General features: G+C 57.5%; 1 protein-coding gene across 2 annotated transcripts in view; it reads right to left on the reverse strand.

Annotated features, from left to right (window-relative positions):
• NOL4L (nucleolar protein 4 like) overlaps positions 1-15221 on the reverse strand; it is a 47635-nt gene that overhangs the window by 7163 nt on the left and 25251 nt on the right. For both annotated transcript variants that reach the window (XM_085241282.1, XM_085241283.1), the window contains exon 5: positions 4058-4199. In XM_085241282.1, the coding sequence (XP_085097408.1) occupies positions 4058-4199 (142 nt within the window). The remainder of the gene's footprint in view (positions 1-4057; positions 4200-15221) is intronic.

The raw sequence follows: 15221 nt of genomic DNA on the forward strand, positions 1-15221 counted from the left end.
TCGGAAAACAATGAGCTTATGTAAGAGCCAGCAGCCCACGGAAACCTCGCCGCAGCCCCGCGCTGCCACGGCCGGGCAGGGGCCGCCGAGCCCTGGGCCAGGATGGGGATGGGTACGGAGATAGGGATGGACATGGGGACAGGGGCTTGGCCAGGGCTCACTGCCCACAGTCAGACCAGAGTACCAGGCCCAAGCCGAGCCCATACTGTATCCCAGCTGCGCCCGCAGTGCCCACATGGCCATGCCCATGGCCGGTCTCGAGTGCCCAGCGCTCTGTTGTGGGCTGCAGCTCCGCATCCAGCCTGCAAGCGAGTGTCAGAAGTGTTCAAAGCATCCCGCAGACATCTGAGTGTAACAACAGCCAGGAAGATGAAAAGTGCCATAAATTATTCACTCACAAAAGAGACGAGAAGGGGGAAGGAGGGGAGGAGGAGAGCCTGCGAGGAATGGACACTTAATACAAATTAGAGAGACCAGGTGGGGATGGCTTCTGGTGGAGGCACAAGCGGGCGGCACGCAGGGCCCCGGGGTTGGGGTGCAGAGGGACGCCCGCTCCCTGCAGGTCCCACCCGGCCCATTTCCTCCATGACACACAAAAAAAAGGAAAAAAGGAACACTGACGGGGGATGAGGAGCAGCGGGCCTGGCCCGCCTCCACTGAAGGCGCTGTATTTCCTGTCTTCCTTCGTTAACCCAAACCTCCTTACATCCCAGACGAAGCCTCCATCCTCCTCCCACCCTCCCGGGTCCCAGCCTCCGGCCGCAGTCCCCGGCAAGCCGACACCTGGCACAGCCGGGCACAATGCTCTGCAGGGACAAGGCAGTGCTGTGCGCCCAGCCCCCCCGGCCTGGCGGTACCCCCTGGTGCCATCTCCTGCCATCAGAGTGAGCGGCGGCCCCCGGCACGCGGCCGCACAGCACGGGGCATGGACATGGGCGTCTTCCCTGGCACAGCTGCAGGCGTTTGGCTTGGCCTCGTCGGGCTGCAGCACCAAGGTGTTGGGGTGGTGGGAATTGATCGGGAGCCCTTCTCGCAGCCAAGAGAGCCAACAGAAGCCGTGCGACGGCTTGGTGCTGGGAGCCCCACAGTTCCTGAGATGACCTGAAAGTACGCCATGCGCACATCCCTGTGGCTCCTCCTGGCCCTCAGGAGAAGTCCTGGACAAGGGACAGCCTGCCAAGCGTGCCTTCGCCATTAAGTAGGTTAAGAAAGTCCTTTCTCCAAGGTCTGGATTAGTGGCTGCAGCTCCAGGCAGACCGGGATCAGCGGGGACACAGCATGGAGGACAGGCGCAGGAATCTTGCTGGGAGTGACCCGACCCTGAGCCATGGGAAGGCAGCCCCGAGCCCGGCTGCTGTGGCTCCATGTGAAGCCATCTTGGGATTGGGATTGGCAGTGCCCAGTGGAACACTGGGGATGGGGATGGGGTCAGTTTGATGCCACAGATTTTGGGGTGTTTTGCTCTGAATGTGTGCTGGGTCCCATAGACACATCCCCCCAGGATGTCCTCCTGCACAATAGCTCAGCTTCAGCAGCAGAAAAGTTTGTGTTGATCTTGCTGCTGCTCTGGGTATCCACTGGCTTCCTGCGGGGCACAAACGCTGTGAGTAACATCCTATAGGGAAGGGATGTTGCAGGGAGCTTCACATTTTCCGTGCTGGGGCCCGCAGGATGAGTAACAAAGGAAAATGGAAGAAGCAAGTGTGTGCCTGTGTCAGCGTTGCTGCTTGGGGATGGATTCTTTGTCCCTGCATCCTTCCATGTGTCCCTGCATCCGTGCATCCTGCTGTGCATCCTTGCATCCTGCTGTGTCCCAGTGTCCCTTCGTGCATCTGTGTGCCCTTGTGTCCTGCAAAGCATCTCTGTCTGCATCCTGCAATACACCTATGCATCTTGCAATGTGTCTCCACTCCCCTGCAGCCTGCAGTGACACCAAGCCAACACGAGCCCCATCTCTGCTGCAGATGTCCTCCTAGCAGTGCCTCCTGCTGTCCCTCACCTCCTGCAGCCAACAGTTCTCATTTGCTTCCTGTGCTGTTTCACGTTCCAGAGGCTGACGCTGTTTGTAGCATGGTTACATGGGGCCAAGGTTTCTGGGCACAGAGAAAAAATGAGGTGCTGGCTTCCATCTGAGCTGCTTTTCAGCTCGCTGAAGATGCAGCAGATACCTGTGCTTCAAAGCACAGGACAACGGCTTCCTGCTCTCCCACCTTTCTGTTCCATGCTGCTGTGCTCATGTGTCATATGAGAACACTCACCCCTTGCAGCCCCCTGGAAGACATGCAGTTGTGCTTCAGCACTTCAAACAGGACTTCTTTTAACCACGCGTGTCAGATGATACCGCTGTCCAAACAGGCACCTCTTCATTACAAGTCTGCCTCTCAGGAAGCCTGTCGCAGAAAATACGCTCCAGGCATCCTTCCCATTAAACAACAGCGGATGGGAGCAGCTCAGAGAAGGATTTGCAGAGGATGGAGACCAAAACACTGAGTGGAGCCCTCGTGCTGCCCTGCTTGTGCCCTCTGTGGTGCAGTCCACAAGTCTCAGTTCCTGCCATTTGCCTTTTTAGGAGTCTTCCCTGGGATAGCCTCTGTGAGTTGGCACAAACAAGGCAAAACACGTTTGCTGAAGCCCCACAGCAGGGTGGGTTAAATGCAGAGACCACCAGAGGCCCCTCACCCCTGCACTGCCCTGAGCTCACAGCTCCAGTGCTGGGTACACAGCAGTGACAGGGTTGGGCTCCTTGTCCCACAGCCCCTGAAACAGAGCAGTCTGATGGAAATCCCAGTGCTGGGCTTCTCCTGGGGGAGTTCTGTTACTAACACCCAACTCAGCTTGCTCTCTCTTTGATTCCTCCCGTTTTGCTCTGTCAGTTGCAACTTCACTTGCACTCCTCACCAAAAGGAAGGAGCTGTTTGTACTTTGTTACTCACTGCTGAACCTTACAAAAGAAACTGAAAGAGCCAAGAAGGGCCCCAAAGAGGACACCTGCCTCCAAACAAAAATCACAGGGCACAAAAAATTGGACGCATTTCCTAAGAGGGCAGAGAGAGGGAGAGAGGACTTAGCTTGAGTGAGAACATCTTGATTTGCTTAAATACGTGAGTCCCTTATTAAATTACTGTCTTGTAGAATAATAGTGTTGAGTAAAAGGATCCAATCCATGCCATTCTAAATTGTAAACAAGACTTGGGAATTCATCAGCGAGGGATAAGCCACAAGCCTGAAATGTCCTGGCAGGAGAACAGCAAAGTTTGGGGATACAGAGACCTGGCAATGCCACAGTTGGCTCCACGCTCATGAATGGAGCATCCCTGTCCCACGGCTGCACAAAGCCACCCCTGGGAGATGTTGGGTTGCAGAAGCCCCTCCTTCCTAGGGGTCTCCTGGCCCCTTCTCAGCACTGCTCCTCACTCCCTACCCGCTCTCTCAGCAGCATCTGGGCTGCGGATGAGCACAAGCCAAGAAGCAGCCCAAGCACTGAACCCTTGCAAGCATCACAAAGATGAACTCCGACCTGAGCCCGTACTTCTGCCACTTATTTACTCGAGCAATTTTTTAAACTAGCTTCACAGAAGAAACAGCACGTCACCTTACCAAAGGCCCCCTCCCTCACAGCCCACATTTGGGTTTCCAGCCACCTGCCCGAAGCAATGAGACACCTCATGTCCATTCCATGATCCCAGTGCATTTTTCTCACGTGCTGCCTCAGGTGCAGCTTTCTGAGCACAGATCCTCTTGCAAGAGGCTGCTCTCCTTCCCGTGGCAAGGAGCCATGGGGCTCTCTGGGCTGCTCCAGGGGACCTCAATCCAGTGCCCTCTCAGGACCTGGGGGGCTGTGACCGTGTCCCCCATGAGGACCCTCAGCCCAGAGCTGGGCAGGGCCTGGCCACCAGCAGCCTGCAGGCTGACCGGGAAGGCTTCAAAGCCCGTGCTGATATGAAATCCATCCTACAGGTGGGACACCCGATCAGAAGGGACTGGTTAATGTTTAATGAGCCACAAAAACACCCCGAGCACAAGGCGCCGCGCTCTTCCCGTGGCTGCAGGCACTCACCATCCTCCTGGCCATGAAGGTTCTGCGGGCTGCGCATGCTCTCGTCCTGGCTGGGGCTCAGGCTGGAGTTCAGGTGCTGGTCAGCTGAGATCCATGTGGAGTCATTCATATCAAAGTCCTCGCTGCTCACCGACGTCTCATCCTGAAGGCAAGCAGGAAATGGTTAAGGCACAGAGCTCTCTTCCTCCCTCCATCCCCTTGCTCTGGCATCTCCCCACCGCAGCCTTCCCCAGGACACGCAGCTCCTGCAGCCCAGGAGCCCGCGAGCAGCCCGGGTTAGGTGGTTCCCAGGAGAACGCCCCAGCGCCGCTTCCTGCCTGAAGACGTGCCTGAGCAATGGCACTGTCTCTAATTGAGGACAATTAGAAAGAGCTCGCATCCTGTAGGAGCGGATGGCTGAGCCCTGGAGTTTACCCTTTAATCTCCATCCACACTAGCGTGTTTCTGGCAAGTGAGCGGCACGTGGGAGTGGAGATAGGGCGCAGCTCCGCTCAAATGGCCCTACAAGCGGTTCAGACCCTTCTAAGACCAAACTACCTGCATCAAGGGAACACCGATGGAGCTGCGCTGGTGGGGAGCAAATGGGGATGATGAGATCGGATCCCACAGACTCCAACTGCCCAGTGCTACAGGAAGGCCCCATGGAAGGGGTTGGGGTCAGCTCTGCGGTCTAGGGCTGCCCACGCCGCGCTGCCATAGGGGCTGCCAGTGTGGCAGCTGCACTCATCCTATGCCGGAGGGGCACCGAGCGGGGCAATGGAGCCCAGGCAGCCCCAGGGCCCCGCAGCATAGATTGCATTCCTCTCTCCCACTCCTGCAGCTGGAAGGACATTTTCTTTCTGCCTCTCTCTCCCTTCCCACTAACCTTTAGAGCACTTTGAGACACAGCCCTTGGATCGCTTCCAGAGCCGGAAAGGTCAGCCGCAGGATTTCAAAACCGCCACCGGCGAGGCCGGGATCCTGAATGAGAGGAGGGGCCCGGTGCTCCCCTCACCCTCCCAGCGCCCGCTCTGCAGGAAGCAGATGCTGCCCCAAATTAACACGGTCCCGTCGGCGGTCCCTTTATCTGCCTTCCTCTCCCTGGCCGCTCCCCCAGAATAACGGATAGAGGCGGCATCCAGAACTGCAGGGCGGCGGGGGACACCAAAAAATACCCTCCAAAAGGGCCTTCAGATGTGCTTCCCTTTGATTGAAGCATTTCTCAGCCTTGTAAATGCTCAGCTCCTTTTCTTTCCTTCCCCTCGTCCTGAGATTACACACACTGCCCGCTCCTCTTCCGTGTGAGGAGCAATTGGCAAGAGCCCCTCCAACGTACGGCTGTACCTCGTAAAAGCTGCCCTGTCTGGCTGCCTCTGGCTGACAGCTTTTATAGTGAACAAACAAACATCTTTCAGGACAGGTTGGGGCTTTTCCTCCTCTCCCTGTCCCCACAGACACATCTGCAGGCCCAGGGCACAGGCGCTCCCCACCTCCCAGGATCTTCCTGGAATTTATGGCTCAGGCACCCATGGCCGAGCTCAAACAGGGCAGGGGCACTGGGGAACCGGGAGCAGTGAGGGGCACTGGGGACACAGCGCTGCCCGCACACCCAGCTGCTATGCCAGCCAAGTGCAGCACTGCCTCCCCACAAATCCCATTGTGAAGGTACAGGAGAGGACAGCACAGGTCTCCCCACCCCACACTATATATAGTCTCCATTGCACACAGTCACAGGGAGCCAGCCATCCTAATATCTGGCCTCCTTCACGAGGCTTACCCAAGATTACTGTCAGAGCTTAAGAGACAAACGCAAATGCCAAGGTCCTGGCTGCCCACAGCCTTCACCTGGCAGGTGGGAGCCCCAGCAGCTTTCCAAAGGGTTTGGCTCAGGCACAACTCCTGCAGAAGGCACAGCCTCAGCACCCAGACCCTGACCCAGAGGCACTCGTGCAGGCTGGAAAATCAGAGGCACGAAAGATGCCTCGCACGCACATGCTGCGGAAAGGGCTTTACAAAAGTGTACCATTCTCTTGAGGTGCAACAACGTTGGCCTATTATTAGAAATACTCAAGCCAGAAACCGTAAATGTGACTCAGGTCAAACACAGATGTTGCATGTTCCCAAGTCCACGCTCCAGCCCCCAGCAGGAAACAGGCTGCCAGCGTGGGGCCGGGCCACGCCATCCCTGTGTCCCCAGTGTCATATTTTGCTGTCCAGCCAAGGCCACCCTCATCCAAAGTGCCAACAGGACAAACCTCTCCAACAGTGCGTGGGTCTGGAGACAGAGCCCACCCTGGGCAAGCACGCTGCAGGGGATAGCAAAACACAGCCAACACTGCAGGGGATGCAGTGGGGGACTCAGCCACCAGAGCAGTCTGTTTGGCACCAAGCCGTGGGAGCTCCTTGTCCCTCCGTGCCCCTTCCCTGACAACCAAGAGAAGCACTGCTTGCGTCCTGGCACTCCACTGAGCCCCAGCAGCTCCGCTGACCTGTGCCCACCTCGGCCACCAGCATGCTGCCTCCCTGGGACAAGGGGGGGGACATGTGGCAGAGCTCTGGGACACCTGGCACTGCCTCCTCTACCAGCAGGACCCTGGGCACGCACAGTCCCGGCCCCGGAGCTACCAATGCAGCAGTGGGACTGACTACTTGGTCAGAAATGCAGCCCCCAATTGTCCCTGCATGCCACCAACGGGGCTCAACACCGATCCTCTGCAACCAGGAGAACAAGGAAGAATTTCTGAACAACAGCCACGACTCAGAGCAATACGGTAAATCTAATCTACCCTTCCACCCTCTTTTGGCTTGCAAGTCAGGCAGCTCATTCTTTTTCCTCTCTGGGTTCTCAGGAGAATTCTCTCTGCTAATTTCTTCTTTCCTGTAAACAAACTTCAAATGAAACTTTCATTAGAAAACAGAGCACAATCCATTACCAGCGCCTGTCTCAGGACCGGCCCCAGCCCCACGCCACGCGTGGCACAGAGGGAGGTGGCAGCGCCCACCCTGTGCCTCCAGCCCGGGGCCCTGCAGCCGCTGCCTGCTTCCTTCCTGCCGTCCCCAGCTCTGCACAGGGATCTCCCCAGCCTGCAGCCAGGTCCCATCGCTTTGTTTCCAGCGACGAAGGCACCGAGCGATCAAGGGTCAGGCAGCGTGCGTGCAGCTCCTCTGCTAAAGGGAAGTCAGATCCTGCGGGTGCGCTCACAAACCACACCCAAAAGCCAGGGCTGCAGGCACCGCCGGGTTTGGAAAAACAACGTCCTCGCTCCTCTTCTTATCTACAGTCCAATATTCACAGCTGCTTTACAGACGCTCACAGCCAATGTTTTTGTACTGGCAAAGGCAGGCGCTCACATGTGCAGAGTGAATGCTTGGTGTTTTGTCCCACCAAGCACCACGCATCTTCAAGAGCCGTCTGCACACACCTCTGCCCAACCCCTCAGCTCCCCTCCGAACTTGGAAGCACTTCTCCCAGCCACAGAGCTCTCTGCCCATCCCGCACACAGCGGCTCCAGCAATGGGACCGTGGGCTGTGGGGTTCACCTGCAGCAGGGCAGCTCCTGCAGCACTGCTGGTCAAGCACGGGGCAGGGGAGCTGCTCCCGTGACCACACCTCAGCAATGCGTGCAGGGCTATCGGTAACCTGCTTACTTTACAGCTTGGCTCAATTTCTCAGGGACTGCCTTGCAAACATCTCTCCCATCACTGACACTCTGTGCTTCACGCTAAGTATTCCAGGCTCCAGTTGTCAGCATAGTTTATTTTCTCTTCTCTTTTTGAAGTCTTTTATTTGAAAACACGCCCTGTCACACCATAGCCGGACTTTCCTGGTGCAGCAGAACAGGAGCTGAGCAGTGTGTATCCCTCAGCAGCAGCAAAGCTTTGGGAGCAACAAAGGTGATGCACAGCCCGGGGATCCCAGGCACAGCAGCTCATGCTGGAAGGAGCCATTGGCAAACAGTCACTGGGAAGGACCCATTGAGAAGGAGCTACTGGGAAGGAGTCATTGGGACAGAGCCATTAGAGAGGGGCCAGTAGGAAAGTGGCCTCGTCTCCATCTCAGCCACTGTTTAAACCCAGCCCTCCGAGCATGCCAAGAAGGTACTGAACCAGATTTGACCCTAACTTAACCAGTTCAGCACAGAGAAAGGCTTACTGATGGAAGATAAACGCTCCTGGTCAAGGATTGGTACCACAGCCATGATGAGCATGGTGCTTGCTGCTCTGAGAATCGCTCGGTGTGAGGGAACACGGCTGAGGGGCAGCGATCTGCGACCACCAATGTATGCACCAACCAAACATCCCGGGCGCTCTTTGTCAAGTACGTACATCCTCACTGACTGACATTTCTGCTGATTTGAACGAGCACTTTGCTACTTCCCAAAACACTGCCTGGAAGAGTTAATCTGCAACGTGAACAACAAATGGAAGAGGAAGGGAGGACCATCACCTCTGCACACACACACACACACACATCTGAGATCCCTTCCTCCGGGAGCATCACCCACCGAACGCACGGGCAGGGCGGGGGTCGCGGGCTGTCCCGGCTCCTGCTGTTCAGCGGGGAGGTGCTGAACGCGGGGCCGGGAGCGGGAGGGAGAAGAGAGCAGAGCGTCCGCGGGGCTCTGCCCCCGCCCTGCCCCTGCCCTTACCTCGCCCTGTCCCTGCCCGCTCCCTGCCCCGCACGCCGCCGCACCGAGCCGCACCGAGCTCTCCCCACGCCGAACACGCGTTCGCTTTGCATGCCGGTCGACGCTTCCGCCGCGGTGCCGGCCAGCAACCGGGTCGGGCACGGCGGACAGCGGCCGCCGGCAGCGGGACGCGGCCCCGCCACTTCAGCGCGGGACCCGGGGCCGTACGGAGCGGCTCCCCGCGTTCTCCCGGCCCGGCCCGGTCCCGCCGCCCTCCGCCCGCGGTTCCCGGCGCAAATCCTCCGCCGGCCCCCCGCACGGCCCCGCCGCCGGCAGCCGGGCTTCGGCGTGCGGCGGGGATTGACACGTAAGTAGGGCTTTACCTCGAGGGAGGAAGCTATTTCCAGCGCAATCCCCGCCCGGGGCCGGTGCCGGGGCCGGGGGAGCGACGCGGCGATGGCGGCGTCGGCGCGGGGCCGGTGCCCGGGAATTAATGGGGCCGGAGCGCTCCCGCCGCCGCCTCCTCCCACTTTCTTGTGGGCTTTTGTGCTCTTCCGGGGAAGGGGGAGCCGCGCCGGGCGCGGGGAAGGACGCGCTAACCTTAACCCTTCCCGCAGCCCCGCCGAGCCGCAACTTCCCGGGGAAGCGGCCGCTCCCTCCCCCCCGCCGCCGGCCCCGGAGTTGGGGAACGGCCCCCGCACCGCACCGCCCCGCACCGCCCCGCCGCCCCCGCGCATCCCCCGCATCGCCGCCCCCGCCGGAGCCGCAGCCGGAGCCTACCTGGAGCGGGGCCCGGGCCCTGCCGGCTTGCGCCAGCCCGGCGGCGCGGCTCGGAGCGCGGGGCGGGGAGCGGCGAAGGGACGGAGGGACGGAAGGGACGGAGGGAGGGGGCCCGGGCTGGCGGCGCTCCGGAGAGGCTGACAACCAGCTGCTGCCCGGGGAGAGGGGCCGGCGCTGCGGAGCGCGTCACTCCCGGCTCCCGGGGGGGGCCGGGGAGGCGGAGGGGGGCGAGCGGGGCCCGGCCGCGGGCGGAGGGGGCGGAGGCGGCGGCGGGGGAAGGGGAGCGGGGCCGCGGGGGGCGGGCGCACCGGGCCGGGCGCGGCGGGGGGCGCGGGGAGCCGCGCCTGGAAGAGCACATTGTGGAGGGCCGGGGAGGGCCCTTCCTCCGGGAGGAAGAGACAATGTCCAGGGCCGGGCGCCTGCTGGAGAGCAGCGAGAATGCACGGCGCGGCTCGGTACGGCTCGGCACCGCCGCGACTGCACCCCGCCCGGGCTCCCCCGGCAGGGCACGGCCCCGGGGGTGCGCCGCGCCCGGCTCGCCTCGGCCGTGCCCCGCTCCCCCGGCCCAGCTCCGTCCCGGAGCCGCGGGCGGGCGAACGGCGAGACCCCGGGAGCGGGACCCCGGGATTGGGGCCGGCTCCTCACCTCCGCCCGGCTGCGGGCGCGGTGGGCGCACGGTGCCCAGGCCACACGTCGGCTGCATCCTTTTGTTTCACACGCGTCCCCTCGTCGCTCCGGTGGGAGAGCAGAGGGAGAGCACCCACTCTGTGAGCAACACAGCTCTGCGCAGGGCTCAGCCGTTGTTCTGCAGCCGCTCCTGGGGCTGCCCGGCGGGGCACTCCGTGCTAGCAGTGCTTGCTGACCTCCTCCTGGACATCGCACCTCAGTGTGCCCCCAGCCCCAGCCCGCTCTGTGCCTCCAGTCCTTGATGGCTATGAAGGGAATTTTGATAAGCCCAGCAGTAGGGCCTTCACCACTGCCAAGGGTGGGAAGTACACATCCCTGTTTATGGCTTGTTGGTGCCCATGTCCAGTTGTCATGTGCATTAACCACGGCACTGCCGGGAGAAGGTCAGGGAGCGCTGTGCTGAGCCCTGTGGGGTGGGGGGCTGAATGGGCACCGTGGGCACTGCACGGCTGACCCTTCCCCAGCTCGAGCTGAAGGGCAGCAGTGGAGCCCCGGGGTCCCTGTGGTGGGAGGGCAGTGGCTGCGCTCGCTTCCAGCTCGATGGCTGCCGCTCCTCCCTGAAGCTAAAATAAAATCCTGACCATTTAAGGTGAACAGGAGACTTGCCGTGGACCTCGGAAGGGTTTTAACCCCTTCCCATTGCTGGGCTTTGTTTATTCCTCACGCTCCCTTCGCTTCGAGCTAGACCACGCGGCAGAGCCAGCCCCCCGCACCGGGCACACAGCAGCGAGGGCGTGAGCCTGACGCGGCCGCTGTGTTGCCTCACCATGTGGACACTTATTTTATACTAAGTGCCTTTGTGTGGGCTAGGTTAATCCACTTTGGAAATGGATTAACCTAAATTTTGCATCGGCAAACTTAGCGTGGAACAGACGCATCCATTCGGGAAGCGAGGGTGGAGGAGCAGGCAGGGCTGCAGGCAGGAACCCTTCCAGTGCCGGCTGCGGGACCCGACCCCGGTGGGGTCACCGCCGCACAAGCGGGGTCACGAGCCCGACAGAAATGCCATTGTTTGTGGCAGTGCCTGCGGCCGCCAGGCCAGCACAGCGAGGCTGGGCACGGAAATGGGGCTCCTGTGGGAGGAGAGCTCTGAAAAACGGCAACTGGAGCGCCCTTCTGGTGAGGATCCTTCGGGTTCAAACCGTGGAGGGGGAAATAACTGGCAATTAGGTATAGGATCGGTAGTGATCATTTATCAAGTTGTCAGGAATAGGGTAAGTGCCTTACAGAACTGTGCTTTAAAAAAAAAAAGAAAAACATAATAAACCGGTACTACTGCTATTATATTATATATAAAACACATCAAATATATTATTTAAAAGTTGCTTCCTTCCCTTGGCGCGTTCATTACCTCTGAACCCTGCAAACCCTTCCCTGTGGGCACACACATCCCTGCGGCTCCCTGCCAGCCTGCCCACGCAGAAGCAAGCCCTGCCCACAGGGCTGCCTCCTGCACACCCAGAACCACGCCATGAGGGGCTGCTGGCGGAACTCGACCTCATCCTCCAGTGCTTCCCAGGGCACGGCCACACAGGCAGCACCGGGGCTGTTCTCAGACCCAGGGGTACCCTGCTTGTAGGAACACTGCTGGTGAGTGTGAGCACAGAGATCTGCAGAGGACTGCGTGACGTGGGATCTGGCTCTCATGCTGAAGGAGACACTGACCAGGGGCTGACCTTGTGCACGTTACTTGATGTTCTCGTGCCTCTGGAAGCGGGTTAAACAACAAATGGCACCTCCTGCATCTACTGCTCCATGACCACCAAACCCTACTGGGTGATGAGCATTAAAAATGCAAAGCTTTGCCAAGTGATGCCTGTAAGGAAAGCAGGACAACAAGCGGCAGGGTCACAGCCCCACGGCACGAGGGGAGGTGTGACTTCTGCCTGCATTGTGTTTTAGTTCCCTAGCATTCAGAGCAGAGTCAGGAAGAAATGGGGAGAAGGGGCTTGGGAAGCTTTGTTACAGAACAGATCTGCATGGGCTGAGGGCTGTACTCCCCTTTCTCTTGGTCACTCCTTCTGCAGAAGCAACAGCTATTGGCATTTGGCATATGCACAAATAGAAGTGCTTTTTTTTTTCTTCCTTCCAAGAGATGGAAGGGAAATACAGCACACCTCAGGGTGCACCAGTCCCAGCAAAGCAGCAGGAAAGAGCTGCTTCTGCAGGTGGAACGTGCCTTCCTCAGGAGCTCAGGGGAGAGCTGGATGCCAGTACCAGGGATCCATATCCCATCTCCACACAGGATCCATATCCCACCCCCCCAGCTTCTGGAGCTGGAGCATCACCCCTCAGCACCTCTGCACTGTGCCATAGGTTGACAAAGACTCACAGCTTTTCTCCTAGCCACCACACCAGAACTGAGCCATTTTAACCAACACTACACCATAACCAACACGAAGCCCATCTTTTGCCATTCTCAAGCCACACCATGTTTCCAGCATCCATCTGTGTGAATGCCAGCATTTGGGAGATGCACGTGCCCATTCCCAGCCCTGCAGCATGGCAGCCCAGCAAGACACACGCCTGCCTGAGCAGGTAGAACAGGAGCAGAAACAAAAGCAAGAACACAACTCAAGGTTACAACGCTGAACCACACAGCTTCATTTTCTGCAGTAACGGAAATCATTAATAACAGTTCACGCTCTCAAAGTAGTTGCCATCCAAGCTCTTGAAGAGCTTTATTAGTGTGCGAGACCTCAGAAGTCTCTCTAAGGTATTAGCCCCTTCTTAAAGGGAGAGGGCAATTAGGAAACAACCATTTGTGTGCCTCGATCAAAGTCAGCACGCAGCACGTCAACGAGTGAAGGGGAGGGGATGCAGAGAGCCCGCAGCCATGGCCTGCCCAAGGCTACAGGAGGAATGGACCCATCAGGAGCCACAGTGCATTCCCACAAGCACCTCTCCAGCAGTTTGCAGCCACCAGCAGGATAAGGGCCCCGAGCAGTGCCACGTGGTGCCTGGTGCAGCCAGCAGCCTTACAGGACATGTGGTGACTGGTATCATTAGGTTCTGGCAGTGCCACCTCATTCAGTGCCTCCTTCCCAGAGGAAACAACGCGATTCCCCTTAGCAGTGCAGAGTTTGGGCCACAGCATCGTATCTCATGTGGAAGATGCAAGCAGTATTTATCCCAGCCAGCCCACGCCAGGACCTCAAATCATTTTGCTTGCACTGAGCATTGCAATGAGCAAATACAAAGCTTAACACCAATGCAGCTACAGACACTGAGGGATCTACACAGCTGGAAATGAAACATCTCCTGCTTTAACTAGCTGGGAACCTCATGGTTAATTCCAATCACAAAAATGAGCTGACCTTCACTGAAAGCAAGCCATTCAGAGAAGTATGAAACCAGGCTAAGTGGTCTGATCATCTGACCTCCTGCATCTCATGAGCCATTAAGGCCAAGGATAAAAGTTTCCCTAAACTGTCTTTGTCAGCTTAAGAGGGTGGAGGGAAGCTCCAAATGTGCAGAATGAAGTGGTAGGGCTGGACCCACTGCTGCCATGGCTGGAAATCTTGTCCTTTAGGGCAGGATTGAAATGCATCAGCCAAAGCCTTCTCTGCCAGCACAAGCTGCATCTCCACTAGAGGGCTTTGCTGATGCAGAGCTACGAGTAAGCCTTTACTGCATCAATTAAATCTGTATTTCCAACAGTTATGTCTGTACTGAACTGGGTAATTTGCATTTAGCGAAACAGTATCTTCTAGATACCTTCAGGACTGCCCTTTTGTTTGGGTTATTTCTTCAAACCGTGCCTTCATGCTGCAGCCCCCTCCACCACTGCGGTGCTCACTGAGCCAGGAGCCGCGCACCAGCGTGCAGGACAAGACCCCTTCCTTCCCTTCCTCCCTCCCAGGCACTCACTAGTCAGCGTGGCAAAGCCATGGCAACAAGAGAAAAGCTTCTGTTATTTCACATCCTGCCATTCACCGACTGGGTGACCTTCTGTCAGCAGCCACTGAAGCAACCTTTGGAAATTTTCCGTATCACTTAAACCTGGTTGCCGTGCCTGCCAAGGTAGCAGCCGCACCTCCAGAGCAGAGCAAGTTTGGAGCTCTGTGCATCTCAGCCTGCCGTGTTCCATCCAGTGCTGAGCACGGGGCCCTGGCAGAAATCACCTGAACAGTGTGGTGTGAAAAATAAACCCAGGGATGAGTCTGAATATGATAGAAAAAGATGGTCTGGGAAATGACTGCAATAAAACTCAAATAAGCAATCAGTTAAACATGCTAATATTTATCGTTTGAAAACGAGGTGGAAGGATCGTTACAGATGAATATTAAATACCTTCGTTCCTTTTTTGCTGCAAGATTGAGAAGGTCAGAAGTTCGGGGGATGTTTTAATACCTCCGCAGATCCCTGAAATATGGCTAATTCTGCACTGTGTGGAAAGGGAACGGGCCCTCCTGGGTCCTCACACATGAGAACTGCTATAAAATTGGAAAGAAGGAAGACTCACAGCCCAGGAGCTCCTGCATGTTCCACTGAACCCAATTTAAACAGCGTGGGGCACTCATGCCAGAATAGATGTGCTGACTTGAAATATATTGATCTCCACTGATGTGAGAAAATAATCTGACTCCTGTTCTCTGAACACTTCCATACAGGATGGTGATTTGCTTTCTGGTTCTGTCAATTCTGCAGGAACAACCCTGGGAAGAGCTCCTCATTTTGTGATTCTTTTTGTCCCTCGATGCAGACAAAATGCTCTCAGGTTCTTCTGGCAGCGATTCCTGGTGGAGACACTGCTGCCCTGATACTGATATGCTTAACAGCAGTCATAAATTACAGTTACATGCACTTTTTTTTTTTCTCCTGAATAATGAAGTTAAAAGGCCACTTTGGCATAAATTCATTCATTGTAGCCCCTGTGAAGCAAGCTCCTCCTGGTGCTGCTGCATACAAATAATTGCTTTTGGCAAAAGCCAAGTAGAACACAAGTCACTTGCTTCATTTATTTCTATTATTACCATCAAATGCTGGCTTAGTGCTGGGCAGTGAGGTGGCAGGGCAGCAAGATGAGATAGAGGGACGAGTGTCTTAGTGTAAAGTAGGATACATGAAAGCCATGCAGTGCGTATTTG

This window comes from Meleagris gallopavo, chromosome 22 (assembly GCF_905368555.1).
Source record: "Meleagris gallopavo chromosome 22, MGAL_WU_HG_1.1, whole genome shotgun sequence".
Taxonomy (NCBI): domain Eukaryota; kingdom Metazoa; phylum Chordata; class Aves; order Galliformes; family Phasianidae; genus Meleagris; species Meleagris gallopavo.